The sequence below is a fragment of the Babjeviella inositovora genome (assembly GCF_001661335.1).
Source record: "Babjeviella inositovora NRRL Y-12698 unplaced genomic scaffold BABINscaffold_1, whole genome shotgun sequence".
NCBI lineage: Eukaryota > Fungi > Ascomycota > Pichiomycetes > Serinales > Babjeviella > Babjeviella inositovora.
Genome location: NW_017566838.1, coordinates 1,021,139 through 1,040,710, shown reverse-complemented (window position 1 = coordinate 1,040,710; position 19,572 = coordinate 1,021,139). Strand labels below are relative to the sequence as shown.

General features: G+C 46.8%; 9 protein-coding genes across 9 annotated transcripts; 4 read left to right on the top strand and 5 right to left on the bottom strand.

Moving 5' to 3' along the window:
* Positions 1-2,703: 2,703 nt before the first annotated feature.
* Positions 2,704-3,045, top strand: PTH2 (Pth2p; the record flags this gene model as incomplete). Its single annotated transcript, XM_019131356.1, has 1 exon — positions 2,704-3,045. A coding segment is annotated over one exon (342 nt), but the record flags the coding sequence as incomplete, so codon positions are not given.
* A 1,492-nt stretch (positions 3,046-4,537) lies between these two features.
* Positions 4,538-7,304, top strand: NAG6 (dynamin-like GTPase). The gene has a single exon (XM_019127497.1). The coding sequence runs from the start codon at positions 4,577-4,579 to the stop codon at positions 6,893-6,895; it is 2,319 nt and encodes a 772-aa protein (XP_018987941.1). The 5' UTR covers positions 4,538-4,576; the 3' UTR covers positions 6,896-7,304.
* Positions 7,305-7,376: 72 nt separating this feature from the next.
* Positions 7,377-8,110, bottom strand: BABINDRAFT_159164 (uncharacterized protein). The gene has a single exon (XM_019127496.1). It carries the CDS (start codon positions 7,876-7,878, stop codon positions 7,402-7,404), a length of 477 nt encoding a protein of 158 aa, XP_018987940.1. The 5' UTR covers positions 7,879-8,110; the 3' UTR covers positions 7,377-7,401.
* A 766-nt stretch (positions 8,111-8,876) lies between these two features.
* On the bottom strand, positions 8,877-9,828 carry BABINDRAFT_74004 (uncharacterized protein). The gene has a single exon (XM_019132624.1). It carries the CDS (start codon positions 9,743-9,745, stop codon positions 8,885-8,887), a length of 861 nt encoding a protein of 286 aa, XP_018987939.1. The 5' UTR covers positions 9,746-9,828; the 3' UTR covers positions 8,877-8,884.
* A 945-nt stretch (positions 9,829-10,773) lies between these two features.
* Positions 10,774-11,527, bottom strand: BABINDRAFT_159163 (uncharacterized protein). Its single transcript, XM_019127495.1, has one exon. The coding sequence runs from the start codon at positions 11,409-11,411 to the stop codon at positions 11,061-11,063; it is 351 nt and encodes a 116-aa protein (XP_018987938.1). The 5' UTR covers positions 11,412-11,527; the 3' UTR covers positions 10,774-11,060.
* A 92-nt stretch (positions 11,528-11,619) lies between these two features.
* Positions 11,620-12,777, bottom strand: BABINDRAFT_73999 (uncharacterized protein). Its single transcript, XM_019132622.1, has one exon. It carries the CDS (start codon positions 12,717-12,719, stop codon positions 11,829-11,831), a length of 891 nt encoding a protein of 296 aa, XP_018987937.1. The 5' UTR covers positions 12,720-12,777; the 3' UTR covers positions 11,620-11,828.
* Positions 12,778-13,430: 653 nt separating this feature from the next.
* On the bottom strand, positions 13,431-14,988 carry BABINDRAFT_159161 (uncharacterized protein). Its single transcript, XM_019127494.1, has one exon. The coding sequence runs from the start codon at positions 14,710-14,712 to the stop codon at positions 13,483-13,485; it is 1,230 nt and encodes a 409-aa protein (XP_018987936.1). The 5' UTR covers positions 14,713-14,988; the 3' UTR covers positions 13,431-13,482.
* Positions 14,989-15,569: 581 nt separating this feature from the next.
* BABINDRAFT_11010 (uncharacterized protein) lies at positions 15,570-17,789 on the top strand. Its single transcript, XM_019126825.1, has one exon. The coding sequence runs from the start codon at positions 15,724-15,726 to the stop codon at positions 17,653-17,655; it is 1,932 nt and encodes a 643-aa protein (XP_018987935.1). The 5' UTR covers positions 15,570-15,723; the 3' UTR covers positions 17,656-17,789.
* Positions 17,790-17,973: 184 nt separating this feature from the next.
* BABINDRAFT_30899 (tRNA dimethylallyltransferase) lies at positions 17,974-19,497 on the top strand (the record flags this gene model as incomplete). Its single annotated transcript, XM_019131510.1, has 3 exons — positions 17,974-18,033; positions 18,080-19,061; positions 19,199-19,497. The coding sequence occupies 3 exons, from the start codon at positions 17,974-17,976 to the stop codon at positions 19,495-19,497; spliced, it is 1,341 nt and encodes a 446-aa protein (XP_018987934.1).
* Between the last annotated feature and the right edge of the window lie 75 nt (positions 19,498-19,572).

The following is a 19,572-nucleotide window of genomic DNA, read 5'->3' as shown; positions in this document are numbered from 1 at the left end:
ATCCACTTTCACTGCCGCTATCGCCTTACGTGAGAACTAAGGAAATGCTTGGCGGGGAGCAGACCCGCCTGTTTTCGCAGGCCTTGCAATTCAGGTTTGTTGAGAGTTAAGGTTTCGCGGGGTAAAAGAATCAAACACACCACGCTGAAGAATTTACAGCCATCTTGAGTAGATACAAGTATACGAAATAAACTTCAAAGACCTCCAATTCTGTAGGCCAGACCATTGGTCATTTCCGAAAAAGGAGTGACGAACAATTCGAGCTAAATGCACCTGCTGGATTACGTATACAGCAGGTCTGAGCGAAACGACAATAGAAGACTTAGTCCCTTTTCTCACGCGAAGCACAACAATGTCATTATATTTAGCAAAGTGACTGGAAGATACTGGGCCAACGATGAGGATATGTACTCTGTGGACCCTTTAGTCGTCCGCCAATTAAGCTTATAGTCAGCACGGCACCCAACGTGTCTCCAAGAATACGTTCCACGCACGTAATGCAGCCACGGAATGCTTAATGACCAGCATGCATTCCGTTTCTAGCCTGGAGAGCACCCCTTCTCGTGTGAAATTGCTTGGCATTCTGTAACACATAGTCCACGACGTCACCTGCAAGCCCATGGGACCTTGGCTCTCTAACTACCTGCGTCGGCCTAACGGCAGACGAGGTTCGCTGTTCTATTTAGAATAACAATGGAGGTAACACCGTTAGAAATTACGTAGCACAAGCCGGATACCCTGAAAGTTCGAGCCAGTGTTCCAGTTTTAGCGGTCTAATTATAGCTTGCGGCTGACTTTTCGCACTACACTTCCGATCTATGTAAAAAAAAGGTTGAGCACATAAGCACACAGCTTGGATCAAAAGTCGTGTTTCTGACCTCCGGTGGGACATTAGCCCTGGGCGTTTTACACGCCCAGGGCGAAGTAAGAAAATGCGGCTCGAAGAGCCCAGTGAATGATGCTATATATCCACAACGTTGCGTTTTGGTATGCGCAGTGGGGGTTGGTACGCATGACACCGGAGTTTGCTCGGGTGAAGATTCACCTCGACCACTTCGAGTAGACAGATGTCTTAACTCTGGGCCTAGGACCCGAGGTACATTCAATGTCTTGCGCTGCATCTGGTCGAAGTCCGCTGCAAATGTTGCTGCGGCCAAGGCTCCCAACCTTCGCCCAGAGATTATAGAAATTGGCCGATAAGGGGCGCCGCAGCCAGGTGTTCGGAAATAAGGGTCACGCATTATAGCAGTGGGCGAAAAAACTTTAATTCTAAATCTTTATTTTCATGCACAAGCAGATTCACATAAACTGTGATCTGGGAGGTCATAAGTCGTGAAAGCATGTTTCCGTGACCTAATTTGGGCAGCAGTAGCGGTACCAGACGAGAGCAGGCCTCCGAAACAGTGGGGGAGCTTTGGAATGGCCCAATCAAAAAGAAAATCAGCTATCCTATAGGGTCGGGGAGACTTTCCTCTCTGGCTCCCTTGCAAGCTTTTAGCGAGATGCTATCAGCCACACTGTACAGGACAAACGAGAGGTTTTGATCATAAATGTATGCCCCCTGTATCTCGTTTTTGGCTACCCAAAGAACAGCCGTAGATGCTATCGTTACCGAAGGTTTTACAACAGGAAGTGATATCTAATACTTCAGTAGCCATGAGTAAATGAACTCTCCTCCAATGACTATCTATCATGCATTTTTGGGTAATAGAGGAAGCTTAAATAACCCGGAGTGTCGGTGGGTACATGAAATTCACCGTCATGACCATGTCTAAGATTTTAAGGTTGCGCCTTTGGGTAATCAGTAGTGAAAATTTCTTAACATGCATTAGAGGGCAGCCGCGATTTTAGGTTAGGATAGAGATTAAAAAGTCTTGGCGCCCGCGTCTGGAGGACATGCATGGCACACTGTAGAATCAACCTTAAATATCGTATACATATTTAAACAGTTTTTGGGCACGCGCGCTGCGCATGCATGATGTATGCTAACGATCGTCACTCCCGCCAGGAATGCGGTGTTGCTGGCCCAATGCTAAACGCTACGCAAGACTTGGGCTCCAAGACTTCCGGCTTGGAGCGGAACGGTTATCTGTGCGCCATAACCAGACTAAAGATAACACTTGGCGTATGCACGTGTGTCTAAATTTACAAGACACCAAGGAAAAAATAAGGTTGGCAGGGAGTGAGATGATCCTTGAAGGCGGGGACTATTTACGTTTTTCGCACCTCAAGTCTTGCATTGGTGGGTAGTCATCTCTAGCCAAGCAAAACCCAAGCCTTTTTTTTTCGTTTTTACACACAGTGATAGTTATAAAGACATGTGCCACCCCCGAGATTCCCATTTTCACACGTGCCACTTATTTTGCTCTTTCTCACGTTTCATACCGAAGATTCAACTAACTAATTTCTTCCACGCACTTCATAAAGGTTCATCTGTTTAATTACTCCCGACGAAGCGGTTTTATTTTCATACATCTTTCCAGTCCCAAAACCAATAATTCAATCTATTCTACAAAAATCTTACACCATACCGCCGCAATGGAAAGCTACCAGGGCGTTATTCTCAGCACAAAGGACGCACTAATCCTCATTGAGGCCGCCAGAAATAACCAGGTCACCAAGATCAAAAGACGGTTAAACGATGAGGAACGTCAGGCGATCAAAACTGGCTCCATATACATCTGGAACGAAAACGATTCTGGGATGAAACGGTGGACCGATGGCCGCTCGTGGTCCGCCTCCCGTGTCTCAGGCTCCTTCTTGATCTACAGAGAAATGGAGAGCAGCAACGGCGGCACCTCCTCTGGCTCCAGAGACTCCACCACCTACCGCTACAAAAACGAGGGCTTCATCAAGCAGAGCTTTTCGTTAACCACCAGAATGGGCGATAAATTCCACTTGATTGCCTATACCAACATGCACAATTTGACCCGCGCTCATTCCCGCGACATCACCCGCGCCAGCGGCTTGATCTCACCGCTGCAGGACGACCGCTTCGGCCGGTTGCAATTGTCGCCAGACGTCTACCCGGAAAGCATCTTGAACGAAACGTTGAACGAAGCGGATGTGGAAAATTCGTTTCTGGACATTGCCTTCAGCAAGTACTCCCCGAGACAGACCAAGGCTGCACCGGCTCCTCAGGGCCGCCACTCGTCCTATCCGCCGCAGCACTCGCCACACGTTCCATATCCTTACAACCAGCATCAGCAGTATCCGTACTCGCAGCAATACTCATATGCGAATAATGGGTCGCCGCAGTATGCGAACAGCGGTTCTCCATACTACCGCCAGCAGACGAGCAACCCTGCCCATGCGCCTCACCACCCCGCGCCACGTCACCCCGCGCCACCTCAGCACACGGCTCCAGCGCCACAACACCACCATTCAGCCCCCCACGTCCATCAGCTCTCGCAACCACCACCCAACCACCAGTCTTCCTACGAATCGCGGGCTTCGAACCCCGCGTACTCGAACTACAGCACGCGCACCGCGGCGCCGTCCGCGGTGGAGGAACCAAGCGCAGGCTTACCGTCTCCCCCAAGAAGAATGGCTTCCATCTCCTTTGGCCGTATCACCAAGCCTTCGACGAGCTTCCGAGGCACCGGCGTCGGCAAGGCGCTCTCCAACGGAATCACCCTTCCTTCGTTGGCCGGTTCCGTTTTAAGTGACATCTTGAACAACGGTGGCCAAAGCGAGAACAGAGCGGCGGGCGTCAGTGGCTTGTCCCCGATCAGCAGCATTAGCAGCAACGGTGCTACAAAGGACGGTAAGAGCATGAAAGACGAAAGTAAGTACAAGGAGGACGGCAGGATTTTGGGCTTGTTGAATAAGTGTTTTAGCTAATGTTAATGAAGGTTTGTATTGCCACTGTTAATTTATCTTGCGGCTAAGGATTTTGTAGTCGGGGTTGTATGGCGGGGGCCTTCTTATCAGCAGATTCCAGGGAGTCAATTGTGAATAGAGAGGATTTAGTAAAACCGTTAGAGGGTATTCTCTGGGTAAAATCTTTCGAAAAGATTCAGGAAACGACGAGGAATACGGATGGTGGGGTGTCGCAGAATATAAGCAGCCCGAAAGACCGTGTACCGGCCTGGCCCATCTTTTAAATCTTCACCTTGCTGGGTTCATGACTATGGTTCTAGCGGTACCTCAGAAAAGCTATTAAGAGCGAAAGAAGCGATCGTTCGTCTTCTAAGCATTAATCTCCTATTTAAAGTGGAAATGGCATGTGATTTTATGACTGTGGCCCGTGCCTTTGCCCAGCGGGCTTTACTAGTACACGAACCCAAGCTATTAGCCACAGCTCTAAAACGTCAATACTTCTAGCTGAGTTCAATAATATTCATCAATGATTTAAATCGGTACATATCATTTGTTCTGTGGTAAGCCTCTCCAGCCAGGTCACATACTCACAGTGGTCACATTCGCCGCACCACGGACGTGGGCGGATTTCTCCTGCAAACACAAACTTTGGGCCACGCGATTAGCCGGAGCAATCGCTACTCCTCAAAACGCATTATATCAAAGCCATGTTCACGCCTTTTAAGTCACGGCCATTGCTATTACCTGCCACAAAATGTCCACAGTGCAGATTATCGACCAGGATAAGACCTTTAACCAGGAGGTACTTCAGTTTATCGACCAGACGACTCAGGCGACCGGCGGTGTGAGGGAGATCAGCCTCAACTTCCACGTGATTTCCGTGTTCGGATCGCAGTCGTCGGGCAAGTCCACGTTGTTGAACCAGTTATTCCAGACGCGGTTCGACGTGATGGATGAGCATAGCAGACAGCAGACGACGAAGGGAATCTGGATGGGGCACGCGAGGGCGGTCGCCACAACCAGCAACCCCGCAGCTGCTACTGGCCTGGGCTACGTCCCCAACTCTTCCCACATCCTCGTCATGGATGTGGAGGGTTCCGACGGTCGCGAGCGTGGGGAGGACCAGGACTTTGAGCGCAAGGCTGCGCTCTTCGCCTTGAGCACCTCCGAGATTCTCATTGTCAACATCTGGGAGAACCAGGTGGGCTTGTACCAGGGGGCCAACATGGGCCTCTTAAAGACCGTCTTCGAGGTTAACTTATCGCTCTTCCAGTCTTCCAGTCACAAGACCTTGCTCTTGTTTGTGATCAGAGACCACGTGGGCAACACCCCATTGGAAAACCTCTCCAACACCCTTACCACGGACCTCAAGGCGATCTGGTTGCAGTTGAACAAACCAGCCGGGGCGGAAGGTGTGCAGTTGGATGACTTGTTTGATTTGAAATTCCACGCCTTGGCCCATAAGGTTCTCCAGCCGGAGAAGTTCGTGGAACAGGTGGCATTGCTCGGTGACCGCTTGATCGAAAATAATGAAGATTACTTGTTTAAGCGGGAGTACAGCCACGACTTGCCGATCGACGGTTGGACAATGTATGCGGAAAAGTGCTGGGAGCAGATTGAGTCGAACAAGGACCTTGATTTGCCGACGCAGCAGATTTTGGTGGCGAGGTTTAAGTGCGAGGAGATTGCCAACGGGGCGTACGCGGAGTTTGAAAAGAGATATGTGGAAGAGTTTGGTGAGGTGGACTTCCTAACGGGAGTTGAGACCGATTCCCAGGACGAGACCGCGGCTGGGGGCCTTGCAGCAAAAATGGTTACCCTTCGCAACGCCGGGTTGGAAGACTTTGACACGCTTGCTTCGCGCTACCACAAAGATGTCTATATGGAAAAGCGTTCCGACCTCGCGGCCAAGATCGATGCCCGCTTAAAGCAGGTCCACGGATCCTTCCTCGTCGCCTTGAGGCAGTCCTCCTTGCACAACTTTACGGCCACTTTTAAAACCCGCACGAACGAACCATTCTTGGCGATTTTGGCCAAGGCTCGCGCGGCTTGCCACGACACCTTTGTTGCCAGTGCCGCTCTTGTCTCGCTCGACGGGCTCTTTGACAGCTCTTCTGAATTGAGACAATTGGAATCCGCTTTGGATGACCTTGCGGTGGCTGAGAGGGCGAAGGAAGTGGATTCGCTAGTGAACAAGTCGATCAAGCGGATCACCCCGGCCTTGAAGGAGAATGTGACGGATTTATTGTCAAAACCTGATGAAAACGTCTGGGGTGGTGTTTTGGTCGTGTTCCAAGAGTCTCTTTCCTCAGTGACCGCGCGGTTTGCGACAGACGATGGGTATGATTTTGGCTTAGGTGACGCTACGAGTTCCAGTGAATTGTTGTTCCAGATCCGTCGCAACGCGTGGTTAGCGTTGAACTCCATCGTCCATGAGTTCATCCGCGAAGACAACATGGTGCTTTTGCTCCGTGATATCTTTGAGGAGTCGTTCAGGTATGACGATGAGGGGTTGCCAAAGTTGTGGAAAGATGCTCGCGAGATTGATGTTGCCTACAGGGTCGCCAAGGAGCGGGCCGTGGCGGTTTTGCCGGTGCTAGCGGTCGCGAAGCTTGCCGATGGGACGGCTATTGTCCCGGATATTGAAATCGAGGAAGACGACGAGTTGGAGAACTTTTCGCGTCTCTTATCGTCAAAGAGGGTGGAGACGATCAAAGGCAAGTTCAAGAAGCAATCCGATGCGATCTTCTTTGAAGCGAAGCGGTCGATCATCCAATCGGTGTCGCAGATTCCGTACTACATTTATCTCATCATCGCGGTTCTCGGTTGGAACGAATTCATGGCTGTGTTGCGTAATCCGTTCTTCTTCATTTGGCTTGTGACCTTCACCGCTGTCGCGTTTACCATCCATTACATGGGCTTGACCGGGCCGGTTTTGGCTGTGATCAACACTACGGTGCACAAGACGATTGAGGTAGGCAAGGCCAAGTTGAAAGAAGTGTTGGTCGCTGGGGATGAGCCAAGGGAGGAGATTGAGATGGAGGAGTTGAGCGACAAGGGAAAGAAGGAGTAGTGTACAAATCATATTGCATTGGAGCAGGTGTAGGGATAGGTAAGGGTGGCTAATTTACAGCCTACAGTGCTAGTGTAGTCCAAGTTTATTGATTGTGCTGTTAGTGAGGTATACTTGTATCCCAGCTATTAAGTTGTCTCCCTGAGGGACAACATCAAATTGGTGATAAAGTATTTTTGTCGAGTTCAGGTCAAGTACAGTGTCTTTATGGTATCAAGTCTCCATTTTATCCTCATTCAGTCTGCATAATCCCACTCCTCCGCGTATAACGAAGCAGGTAATTAGTGTGGTAGGAATATTATCCATCTTGGAGGGATAGGTCTGGTAAGGAGTGTTGCATAAATTTCAAAAGCGAGTTGGCACCACAAGTGATTGACGTTATCAAACTTCTGAATTATGTGGAAATCAGTCTGGTAGCCCCATTGTTGTGATTTAATACAAACGCGGCTAAATACAGAATCTAGGAACATAGAAATAAATTCATTGATGTAATTCAAAGATACCAGTTATAAAAGTTGCAAAAGGAAAAGCGCAGAGCCAACGACGTTACCAATAGCAGCAGTAATCTTGGCACCGGCAGCCTTGGAGGAGGAGGAAATAGCAGATGAAGAGGCAGAGGAAGCCACGGAAACAGCAGAAGAGACTGAGGAGTTAGAGGAGGCTGAGGAGACAGAGGAAGCTACATAGTTTTTGCAGACATTAGCCTTGTACTTTGCCTGGCTAGAGCCAGAGTCGTCATTGGGATCCGTACATAGGTGACAGGTCCAGGCATCATTCCAGAACTCTTCGTCAGAAAGGCCACACAAATGAGACATACTCATTGATATAGCACTGCTAACGTCGATATCACCCAAATAAGAGGAGAATGACACTGCTGTGTAGACGGCGGAACAGGCGGGTAATAGAGCGCAAGCAGAGTTGGATTTCTGAACTGAACGGCTGGTGGCCAAAACAGAAAGTATGGCGGTTTGCTTTAAGTTCATGCTAGAGGGAGAGTGGGTTTGGTTATAAAACTGGAAAGGATTAAAATAGAAAGAAATGACCTTTTGCCTGGCTGGAGACGTCGAGGAGGAAAAAGCCGAGGGTTCTTTACCATGGTGCAGTAAAAGAGGGGCTTGCATACATGCAGGGTTTTAGTCGGCGAGTTAGTATATGAATGGCGCCGCCGATAAGTGCGTCATGTCATCGAAACTTCAGAGGTGGAAGGTAGTCGTGTACACTCATACCGTTAATTTGCATGAAGATGTCATATCTTTATTTCAGAAATTGATGACTGTTTAGCCCATTTTCTTGTTAGTATTGCCCATGGAAGGTAATACTATTTGATTGAAGGATCTAGATTGATTTACAGTGCGTTACAATGATAAGCAGTTTATAATGCTCGGCTACGGCTAATACACCACCCCCACCGCACGTGCCACCATAATATCCTGCAGGATTCTTTTTTGTCCGACTTTGATATGTTCGTGCAATGAGACATGTGGTACATTACGCGTATTGTTGCTCTTTTAGTAGATCCAGAGGACTTATATTCTTACCTAGTTTAATTGTGATAATTATTGGATATATGATAACGATTAGGGTACCCTGGCAGTATTTTTTAGATAAGGGATGTTATATGGCATTGTTTTACCGACGTGGAGAACTTTATAATCTATGATATTTACCCTGTTACTCAGATATAATCGAAAGGCTGAGTAAGATAGATAAAATGGTTCGAAAAGTTTCTCAATTGGTACTCACGATATCAACGAACACCACTGTTCCTTTTTCCAACAGTCGTAAACCTCCGAAAGGCTGACCAGAGCTCTAGTTGAGACCTCTTTTATTTCGGTATCGTGCATTAATATACTATACTTATATAATGATATATGCTTTTGGCTTAATGGCCAATATTGTATAGATACATATAGATTTGGCTTCTTCAATTACAAAATCTAGAAAACTGATAACATGAAAGGACATTAACATTACTCTGGAGTACCAGGGTTATAAAAGGTTTAAGAGGAAGAGGGCAGAGCCAATAACTCCACCGACAACGGCGACATTCCTGGAACCACCAGCTTTGGAAGAGGAGGCTTTAGTGGAGGAGGAGGCAGAAGCCTTAGAAGAGGCAGAAGAAGCCTTAGAAGTAGCAGAGGTGGTAGCAGCAGAGGTAGCAGCAGCAGAGGTGGCAGCAGCAGAGGTGGCAACAGCAGAGGCGGCAGCAGCAGAGGCGGCAGCAGCAGAGGTGGCAGCAGCAGAGGCAGAGGTTGCAGCAGAAGCACCTGCAGTCCCAGAAGCACCTGCATTAGTCCCAGAAGCACTTACAACAGCCCCAGAAGCACCTGCAACTCCAGTCCCAGAAGCACCTGCAACACCGGAAACAGCAATACCAGACAATAAAGCATCAGCAGAAGCAAAAATAGAAGCAGCAGCAGTGAGAGCACTAGCATCGGAAGCAGCAAAAATAGAAAAAGCAATGGCATCGGAAGCAGCAATACCAGAAAAAGCAGCGGCATCAGAAGCGATAGCACCAAGGTCGTCGCAGATGCTAGCCTTGTACGAAGCCTGGGAATTAAATTCGCCAGAGAGGCCCAAACACAGGACACATTTCCAGGCGTCGTTCCAGTACTGATCGTCAGAAAGGCCACATAAACATTTCAAGCCCGCGAGTGCATCGCTATCGGTAGATTCGTTATTAATGTTACAGCTGGTTGCCGGGATCTGGCCGTATTTGAGACAAGAGGAGCCCAGCAAGCAATCTGAGTTGCTAGATGCATCAGCAAAGCCGGCTTCGAAACCAATGGCTAAGGTATTGACAGCAGTGGCGGCCAAAATGGAAAATAAGACAATTTTTATCAGGTTCATGGTGAATAGCAAGTGTGGGGTTGGCTGTAAAATTTGACTGAAGTAGAATGCAGCAATGGCCTTTTATTTAGCTGAAGGTGTTGGATAGAAAAAGGGAAACAAGCATACCCAAGATTCTCCGTCATATGGTGCGAAAAATAGAAGAAATGAACAAATTAATTACTTGCATGTATGCAACATTTAAGTCTGCGGGCTGGAATATGAAAGATGCATGACGCCGACTACGACTAAATCAGGGCACTGGATCTAAGAGACGAACGGCGATCGCACACACATGCACGCTGTCAATTTCCATACCAGTGTCCTATCTTGATCTTCGTTAGCTAAAACGGTTTAGCCAACTATCCTGTCGGTAATACCCACCGAAGGCAATACGGGCTGAGCCGTGACTTGATTGATCCACGGTGAGAGCAATATGTTTAAAATAATTGGCTGCATTTGAAGCACTGGGCTTACTGTAGGTGGAAAATCAGGGTGTCCATCTAGGTAGTATGAGGGGACTCACCAGTAGCATAGCCGATCAATCCTAGAAAGCTTGGTACAGCTGATATCCCAACATCCCTTCGGAGTGACCCAGCGTTTTCACAGCCCACTCGGTAAACGGCAGCTACGAAGGATTAGCGTGTAGCAAGGTGCTGCACGTTTGCTCTTCATGCGCTCTCAGCCTGTTGAGGGCGCTCTGGGTAACGATAAGTGAGGGTCACACGTGCCATTATAGCCCAACATGATTCTTCTTTGTCCCATCTCATCAACAAAATATTTAAAGTATTTAAACGTGTTGTAAATGTACTACGCCTTGGATATTGGCATGCCCAACAGATGTAGCCTCCATCAGATATCTTCTGCACATAGGCTACCTCTTCTAATATCGCCGAAGCTTAGAAACGAAAGTCACTCCCGAAAGCAAGAAATCAAAAGTCTTGCTAAGTTTTATCACCGGGTCTGGGCGTGGCTGAAGCGGATGCCGTCTCTGGGTTTGTGGCTGCATACTACAGGGGCAGGATTTAACGTTTACGTTTGAAAGCACGCTGTGATCGCACATCAGGGATGGCACTTCAAGGGAGTACATAGTTGCTCTTTTTATTCTTGTCCATACGAATTATACTTTTACCCAATTTTCCTTCTACAAATCTGGCGTGACATCCTATACTACCGCTTATTTCCAAGCCCTCTTGCTACCATCGTTGCTTTCGAAATAATTTGGCGCTGAGATCCAAAACTGCTGGAGACGATCATTCGAGCTACGCACACATTCCACATCGAGGTAGAACATTCGAAACTATACTGAGTTCCTGGGTGATGAGAAGCCATGCGCTCACTTCCCCCGCCTAGAGAATCTCGTCTGAGATCCTTGCGGCGTATGATACGAGCGATACGGTCTTTTTTCACTAAAGGCTATATAAATGATGCAGGCGCATTCACCAGGCGGCGAAGGAGGCTGGTGTCCTACATCAGGCGCTCCCGTTTGACATCTCGCGCAACCCGTAGAAGGCGGGGCAAAGAACAAATTATTAGGCATACCTCTAATGCAGCGATCCAAACCGGAAGGGGAGGAGCGAAAACAGTCACCACAATGGGACGCTTGTTGACTTATTTTGTCAGACCTTCGACGTATAAGCGCAGAAATCGTGCAGTCAATGTGCGGTTGGATTTGTAAGGCATCCATTCTGGAATCTCAGGACAAACGCAATTGGGCCATACAATATATTTTAGTGAAGATTGAGATTTAAGGGGTAAGCACACGCAATGAATAGTTATGTCACTAAGCATTTTTCTGGTGTAGGGGGTATAGGAGTTATAATTATAGTATTATCTGCTCAGTGGAAGTTGTCGACATATACATGCTTCTGGCACTGGATCGAACCCTCAATGGTGGACCATGGTTTATCGGGAAAGTAGAAATTAAAATAGAATTTAAAAATTGTAATAAGTGTTTGTTACTCGACCTCGTCAGGGTAGACAGGCTATATCTTTTGATGGGAGATATACTCTTACCTTATGCAGAGACAGATACCTTGACCCATTAAATTGCAAAATCTAGAAATATGACAACATAAATTCGTATCATTCTGGGATGCTAGGATTATAAGAACTGCACGAGGAAAAGAGCAGATCCAATGATACTACCCAAAGCAGCGGCGTTTATAGCACCAGCAGCACTGGAAGAGGAAGCCTTGGTGGAGGAGGAAGCAACAGAAGAAATTTCGGATGTAGAAGAGGCAGTGGAAGAAGCAGCAGAAGTGGTGATCGAAGAAGCAGAAGAGGAAGGAGAGGATACAAAGGAAGAGGTGACAGTGGAGGCAGCAGGGGAAGCTGAGGGAGAAGTAGTCCCCGCAACGCTAGTGACAGTCTCGGAGGAGAAGCCAATATTAGCGGTACTAGCAGCAGCACCAGAGGTAGTAACAGCACCAGAAGAAGTAGCCGTACCAGAGGTAGTAGTAGAACCAGAGGTAGTAGCTGTACCAGAAGCAGTAGCCGTATCAGAAGCAGTAGCAACACCAGAGGCAGTAGCACCATTATTTGCCTCGGCAACTGTGGCAGGAACACCCTGACCATCGGAGAGGTAGCCAAAGTACACAGTACCAGAGGAGGTGAAGTGGCCAACATCATAGCCTGGATATAAGCCAGTAATATTATTACAGTAGTACGCCTTCATCTCGGCCTGAGTAGAACCAATTTGACTGTCTACAGCTCCCATACACTGAGTACATGTCCAGGCATCGTTCCAATACTCTTCGTCGGAAAGACCACACAAACATGTCAAGGTCAAGGGTTCAGCATAACTCGTAGCGTTGTCATCAGTGAGACAGGTGGTTTGTTGGGCCATAGAGTACTTGATACAGGCGGCACTTTGCATGCAAGCAGTTTCATCGGGTGTCTCAGAGGAGCTGCTGTCGAAACTGTCAACGGAGGCAGTGGCAGCAGTGGTGGTGGTGGCTAAAACGGAGAGAAATACGGTATACTTCAAGTTCATTATGGGTAGTGAGTGTGAATTTGGCTATGGAACTGGAAAGGATTAAAATAGAAAGAAGCCAACCTTTTATTTGTTTAGAGCTGTTGAGAAGAAAACACGCATAAGCGGGCTAAGGATTTTCCACCACGGGGCGCGGAAAAAAGAAATCTTGCATATGCGGCATTTAAGCATTTGTATTAAAGTCAGAATGTTACTAAGCACTGGTCTAGTATAGGAGTAAGAATATTGTGATTTTGTCAACTCGACAAAAATACTCGGTGTACAAAATTTTCCAGGATATTTGAAGCTATAATTAGATTTTATTAAAAACAGTCATAGTTATTGGACATGTGATAGCGTTTAGGATAGCCAGATTGTACTCTCTTTTGATAAGGACCAATTGGCGTGTTAAGAGTGTTATGATGCCTATAGTATATCTGTATAGGTAATACTATAACCAGGTAGAATTGATTGACCATTAGATCAGAACTAGATGTACAAGGAAATGGACAGTCAGTTTTTATATAGACTGACCGACAAAGCTCTGTCTTAAGATAGGGCGCCTGTAGTATCATTTAAAATAAGGCACCTGCAGTACTTTTAATACAGTGCCCTTGGAACAGAGTACATTGATTATTTATATACCCCTATTCTCAGACCCGCATAAGAAAGTGCTATTTATGCATGTCACTAAACCTTCACAGGTTATATTTGACTTGAAATGCTATATACCTCATCTATAAGAATAAAACAAATTTATCAAAGTTACTCTAGGATGCCAAAGCTATAAAACTTGCAAAAGGAGAAGAACAGAGCTAATGATACCGCCGATAGCAGCAGCAACAGTCTTGGCAGCATCAGCTTTGGAAGAGGAGGCTTTGGTGGAGGAGGAGGCTGCTTTGGAAGAGGCTGCCGAAGAAGCCTTAAAGGTTGTGGAGGAAGCTTTGGAAACAGCAGATGTGGCAACAGAAGTGGCTCCGGAGGTAGAGGTACCCAGAGTACCAGTGTAAGCCCCAGCGGAAGAGCTAACTACAGCAGTACTTGCAGAGGTACCTGAAGCACCTGATACATCACCAGTAGAAATCTGAGTTCCGGAAAAAATGTTGTTCGCTTCGAAATCGGAGGCAGGAATACCCTGTCCATCAGTGAGATAGCCAAAGTACACGGAGCTAGAAGAGGTGAAATAGCCGACATCATAGCCTGAGTACAAACCAGTTATGTCACTGCAGTAGTAAGCCTTCATCTCAGCCTGGGTAGAGTAAGGCGCTCTACCACCAGAATAACACTGGGTATTGATCCAGTAGCTGTTCCAGAATTCTTCGTCAGAAAGGGCACACAAACAAGTCCATACCAATGATTCAGCGTAAAGGGACTGGATGTCGCTATTAGTCGTACAGTTGGTTCCGTCGGCAACATAATATATAACTTTGCTAAACATATCGCAGTACATTTCTTCGGCGGCCCCGGTAGCACTACTGTCAAATCTGCTGAGAGAGACAGTTGAAAGTTCAGAGGGACTGTAAGGAGTACCAATATCAAATTGAGTACCAATATCACCATTATTTTCCTCGGCAATAGTGGCTGGGACACCCTGACCGTTAGAGAGGTAGCCGAAGTACACCGTACCAGAAGAGGTGAAGTGGCCGACATCATATCCTGGATACAAACCAGTTACATCACTGCAGTAGCGAGCCTTATACTCAGCTTGGGTGGAGCCAGTCCGACTGTTTACAGCGCCCTTACACTGAATACATGTCCAGGCATCGTTCCAGTACTCTTCGTCGGAAAGGCCACACAAACAAGTAAAGAATAATGGCGCAACATAGCTAAGGTCGGAGTTATTAACAAAACAGGAGGTTGTCCGGATATTGTTATACTTGATACAGGCAGTGCTCAGAGAGCAAGCATCAATATTAGGGGTCTCAGTGGAGCTGCTGACAGGGTTGTCCGCGGAAGCAGTGGCAGCGGTGGTGGTGGTCAAAATGGAAATTAAAAAAACTTGCTTCAAGTTCATGGCGGATAGCGAATGTGAGTCCGATTGTATAACTGGTAGAGGATGTGATATAGAAATGAAGCTTTCATCTGACCGCAGCCATTGAGGGGAAGCGAGAACAGTCAAACAGGCCAGGAATTGTTCACCGTGGGGTACAGAAAAAGAAATTAAGGGCTTGCCTATATGAAGGGTTCAAGCCATGTATAGGATATTCTATGCATCACTAAGCAATTACCAAGTGTTGGAGATCTGGGATTGAAAAGTTTCCAGTCTTATTATCTTGAAGCAAATACTCGGTATATGAATTCTTCTAGTACTATATCGGGTGTCCAATGACTATCGGACCGTACTTTGCCCAAACAAAAGCTTGAGTCGATTTTTGCCATATGAATCAGACACGTGATAGAATAGTCAGGCAGTGTTCACTTCCGAAAGGGGAAGTCGATGGAGTAAGGATGGTACAATACCCTTGAGACGAGGGAGTGACTAGCGTCATATTGCCTTACCAATGTTGAAACTTTATATTCTGGGTTATTCACCTCATTACGTAAATAAAATCGAGAGTCTGAAAAGATGGAGGTGACTGCCGGCAAACCTCCTCAACTATATATCCCGACGTTGACGTATAGATCCTTTCCTTTTTTCGTTTAAAGTTCACAAAACTTCCTAAGACCGACCAGAGATATTTTAAAGACTTCTTTAAATTATACGTTAATTAACTATACTTCCCATACTAGGCATAACCCTTTCGGCTTGGTCTCTAGCTCTACGATACATACAGATCGTTACGGACTTTTCAATTTTCCCTTGCAATACGCAGGACAGTAGCTCTGAGTTATCGGCTGACGGCAATTTACACAGGAACACTGAGCAGTCATCTCTCACGCTGTTTCAACAATCATGTCCACCTGAAGGGTATACAAAATCATAGAGAGTTCTCAAACACAATTTCTTTGATCCAACGCGGGATACTTAGCACCTCGGAAATCATTGTCTACGTCTCAGATTCCCCACGTTCCCATCTGATCGGCAATGTCAGCCAGAATATTCCAATATATATCTCGGGTGAGGCTTCCTATGGGGCTTCCCAGATGTGCAGATTCCATCAGATACTATGCCAAGGCAAGTACAATGATTGACAGAACCTATGACTCCGAGTTGGACGGGTTTGAGGCCCTTTCAGATGTTAAGACATTTTCCCAAGAAGATGACCAGGGAACCAACGAGTACAAGCAATTGCCGGATGACTGCCAGTACATCACCCAGCACAGGGAACAATTGATCCGGTTCCGCAAGTTTTTACAAGACAGACACGCTGAAAAGCGTGCGTTTCAAAGTTATACCGCCAACGAGCTTTCTGGACAGTTGGAAGACTTCATGTCGCAGGTAGAGAAGGAGAGAGCGTCTCAGACGGGATTTCTGGCAGACAAGGCCACGGCTCTGCTCTTGGACCAGGAATTGAAGGCGTTCCAAAAAATGGACCGCGGAATCAGAAAGACGTTGCATTTGAATAACGGATACACTCATGTTTTCGACGCCATTTTGACCAACTTTGAGGTTTTTGACACGATGGAGCGGAACTTGCAAGAGAAAAAAACATCCCTTAAGGATACACGACATAAACACAACCTCCGCCTGGAGTATAAGAAGATCCCCGAGGATGCATCCTACTTGCAGGCCTATCTCCACGAGTTGAAGTTGTTTAGGGCATTTCTCGGCCATGAGTTTGCTGCCTCGTCCAAAGCTGGGATCCTAGACGCACTAAACTCTCTATTGAGTAACATGAACCAAACGTCAAAGTATGCTACTGACGATAAGAAACTGCACAGGTTTGCGAAGATGGCCTGGGGCGTGAGATACATTCTTAACACCTGCAATGATCCGTGTGCCTTGGATGTGGCTTTGAAAAACTTTGACGTATTCGACAAGACTAACCACACGATACAAAAACGCCATGCCGCAAGATTTTTGGCCAACTCAGAAGGGGTACAGCTTAATGAACCAAAGGAGAGTGCGCCCATCATCGAGGAGGCTCCAGAGGATGGTCTTGAAAAGAGCACTATCAAAGCAAAACTGAGCAAACTACTTTTAGATTCGTTATTAAGCGAGTCTAAACCTCTGGAGAAAAATTTGGCAGCCATCTTGGAAAAGCGATTGCACATGCCCAGTTCTTCCGCCTGCGTTGAATCCCAAGTACAGACCAGCGAGACGCCAGAGAACTTGGACAACCTTACGGCTGAACAGATTCGAAAGAACTACAAATACAACTTGTCAAAGAAGGTCCCCCCGCATGTGGTGCCTGTTCACAGCAAACCCGACCTGGGAAAATTGGAGGGGTTTTTGAGACAAGTAAAGCAGGTGAAGGATAATGATAGAGAAACAATCTTCCGCCACAAAAAGACCTACGAATGGATTTCCGCACGAAATTGCAGGGACCCCAGATCTCCCAAACTGAACTTTTTGGAGCCAAACGCGATATACAAGGAGCACGTTGCAGATGCGTTCCGCCGCGCTCGCGGGGTGTCAGAATCCGACTTATTCTTCCCGAAGGTTGAAGGCACGAGAAACACCGGTACCAACTTTGTTGAGAGCGCTCTTACGAGAGAATACTTGTTGCTAGCCAATAATGGGGCGACAATTCTCTCGGCAGATAATCCGCTAGGAAAGGACCACACCGCTGAAGATATGTTTTCTATTTTTTCCCGAATTGATTTTCCCGAAAAGTATTTAAGGCACATTGCAAAGTTACAAGCCCAGAACTGGAAGTTGATCGGAGGTGGAGGGCCAAAACTGCTACTTGTGTTTGAAAGACCAGCATCGAAGTTTAAGGACAAGGTGGGCGGAAACTCGTGGGTTGGGTTGAGAAATGGATTGGCTTTGGTGGGGACTGTCATTGTAGGAGTGGTGGGATTTAACCACTACGGTTTTACCGCCAAGGTTGATGAAACTGCGGATTTGAATTAAACCCCAGGAGCTACTTGTGTATAGACAATTTAGGCTAGATGCCAACTCTTGATATAACTGTGAATGCAAAATAACCCAACCGGTATCCTTGGACGGCGGTTTTGAATTTCCAGGAAGAAATAAATATAGTGAGCTTCACTGAAATGTATGTATTTACAGCATTCTGTAATAAAACTCTTGACTAATATATAATGCGCATCAGATCAGCCTATACTTCTACATGCAGGACTGAAAATTACATCTCAAGTTACTTCCAGTGAACCACTGATGAACCCTTTAATGAAAGCAGCTTATTTATCAAAATTCTTATCCAGAACCATGATTCCCAGAAATGATATTATTGCGGTTGTTGGTACCACTGGTGTGGGAAAGTCTCAGGTAAGTACCCCTTTCCCCACATCTGCCGCCCTACTAACACCTCTAGTTGAGCATCGAGTTGGCCAAAAAGTACAACGGTGAGGTGATTAATGCCGACTCCATGCAGATGTACAGGGGGGTTCCAATTATAACCAACAAACATCCCATCCCTGAGAGAGAAGGGGTCAAACACCACGTCATGAACCATGTGGACTGGAACGAAGAGTACTTTGTGCACCGGTTCAAGGACGAGGCCACAGCTGCCATCGCCGATATCCACGCCAGAGGAAAGATCCCGATTGTTGTGGGAGGAACACATTACTACCTCCAGAGTTTGTTATTCCACAACAAAATGGTAAACAGGGAGACCGAAATCCAGACCGTGGAAGAACTCACCCAGGAGGAGAAGGCCGTTGTTGAGAGCGATCCTGCGACTTTGTGGGAGACCTTGAAGAAGTACGACCCCGTGGTTGCCGAGAAGTTTCATCCGAACGATTCCAGAAAGCTCAAACGAGCCTTAGAGATCTATTTCACTACAAACCGCAAGGCATCTGACATATACAGCGAGCAGAAGGTGAGCGAGTTGGACAAATCGTCTTTGCGGTATGATACCCTCATCTTCTGGGTGTATTCACAAACTCAGCCGTTGGAGGAAAGACTTGATTCCCGCGTGGACAAGATGTTGGAAACTGGCGGTTTGGCGGAAGTCCGTGAGTTGTACGATTTTTATACCGCCCACAATGATTCTCCAAGTCCACTCTTCGAAGACGGTATCTGGCAGGTTATTGGGTTTAAGGAGTTTTTCCCGTGGTTGAAAAGTGGCCAAAAGAACGACGTGGAGTTCCGGAAATGTGTTGACGAGATGAAGCAAAGAACAAAAAAGTACGCGAAGCAGCAGGTGAAGTGGATCCGCAAGAAGTTGGTTCCTGAGATGGGCAAGGAAAAGCTCCACAACTATGAGAGAGGAGGCCGAGTTTACTTGCTTGATGCAAGTGATTTAGACAAGTGGAGTAAAAATGTGTCGAAAAGAGGGGTGGAGATTACAGACCGTAAGTTTATTGAGACTCTACTCGGGCTTTCATGGAGACATTTATCGATGCATAATGACCTGAGTTTCCATTGATTTGGCATTCTTATTGGCTCATTGGCCTATCGATTTTTTCACACAGCATACTAACATTATCAGAGTTTTTGAAAAAAGAACCAACCCTCAGCTACGCTCCGGCTGGCTTTGAAAACATGCTAGAGGTCACCACCGAGGAGTTCACTCAGGACAAGTGGAAGCATTTTGTGTGTGAAGTGTGCACTTCCGGCGATGGGAAGCCGTTGGTATTGGTCGGTGAAGGCCAGTACGATATCCACATGAAGAGCCGAAAGCACAGCTCCCGGATATCCCAGATCAAACGTAAGAAGGAGCTTGAGGAGTTTTTGGCCAAGAGACAAAAGAAGACAGAAGCCCACGGGCAGGACGAGGTGACAAAATAAATGAAGAGTGGGATGCTTGTATGCAAACATAAAGCACAAAGCTACCAAAATAAAGCATGAGAGATTGAATTGGTA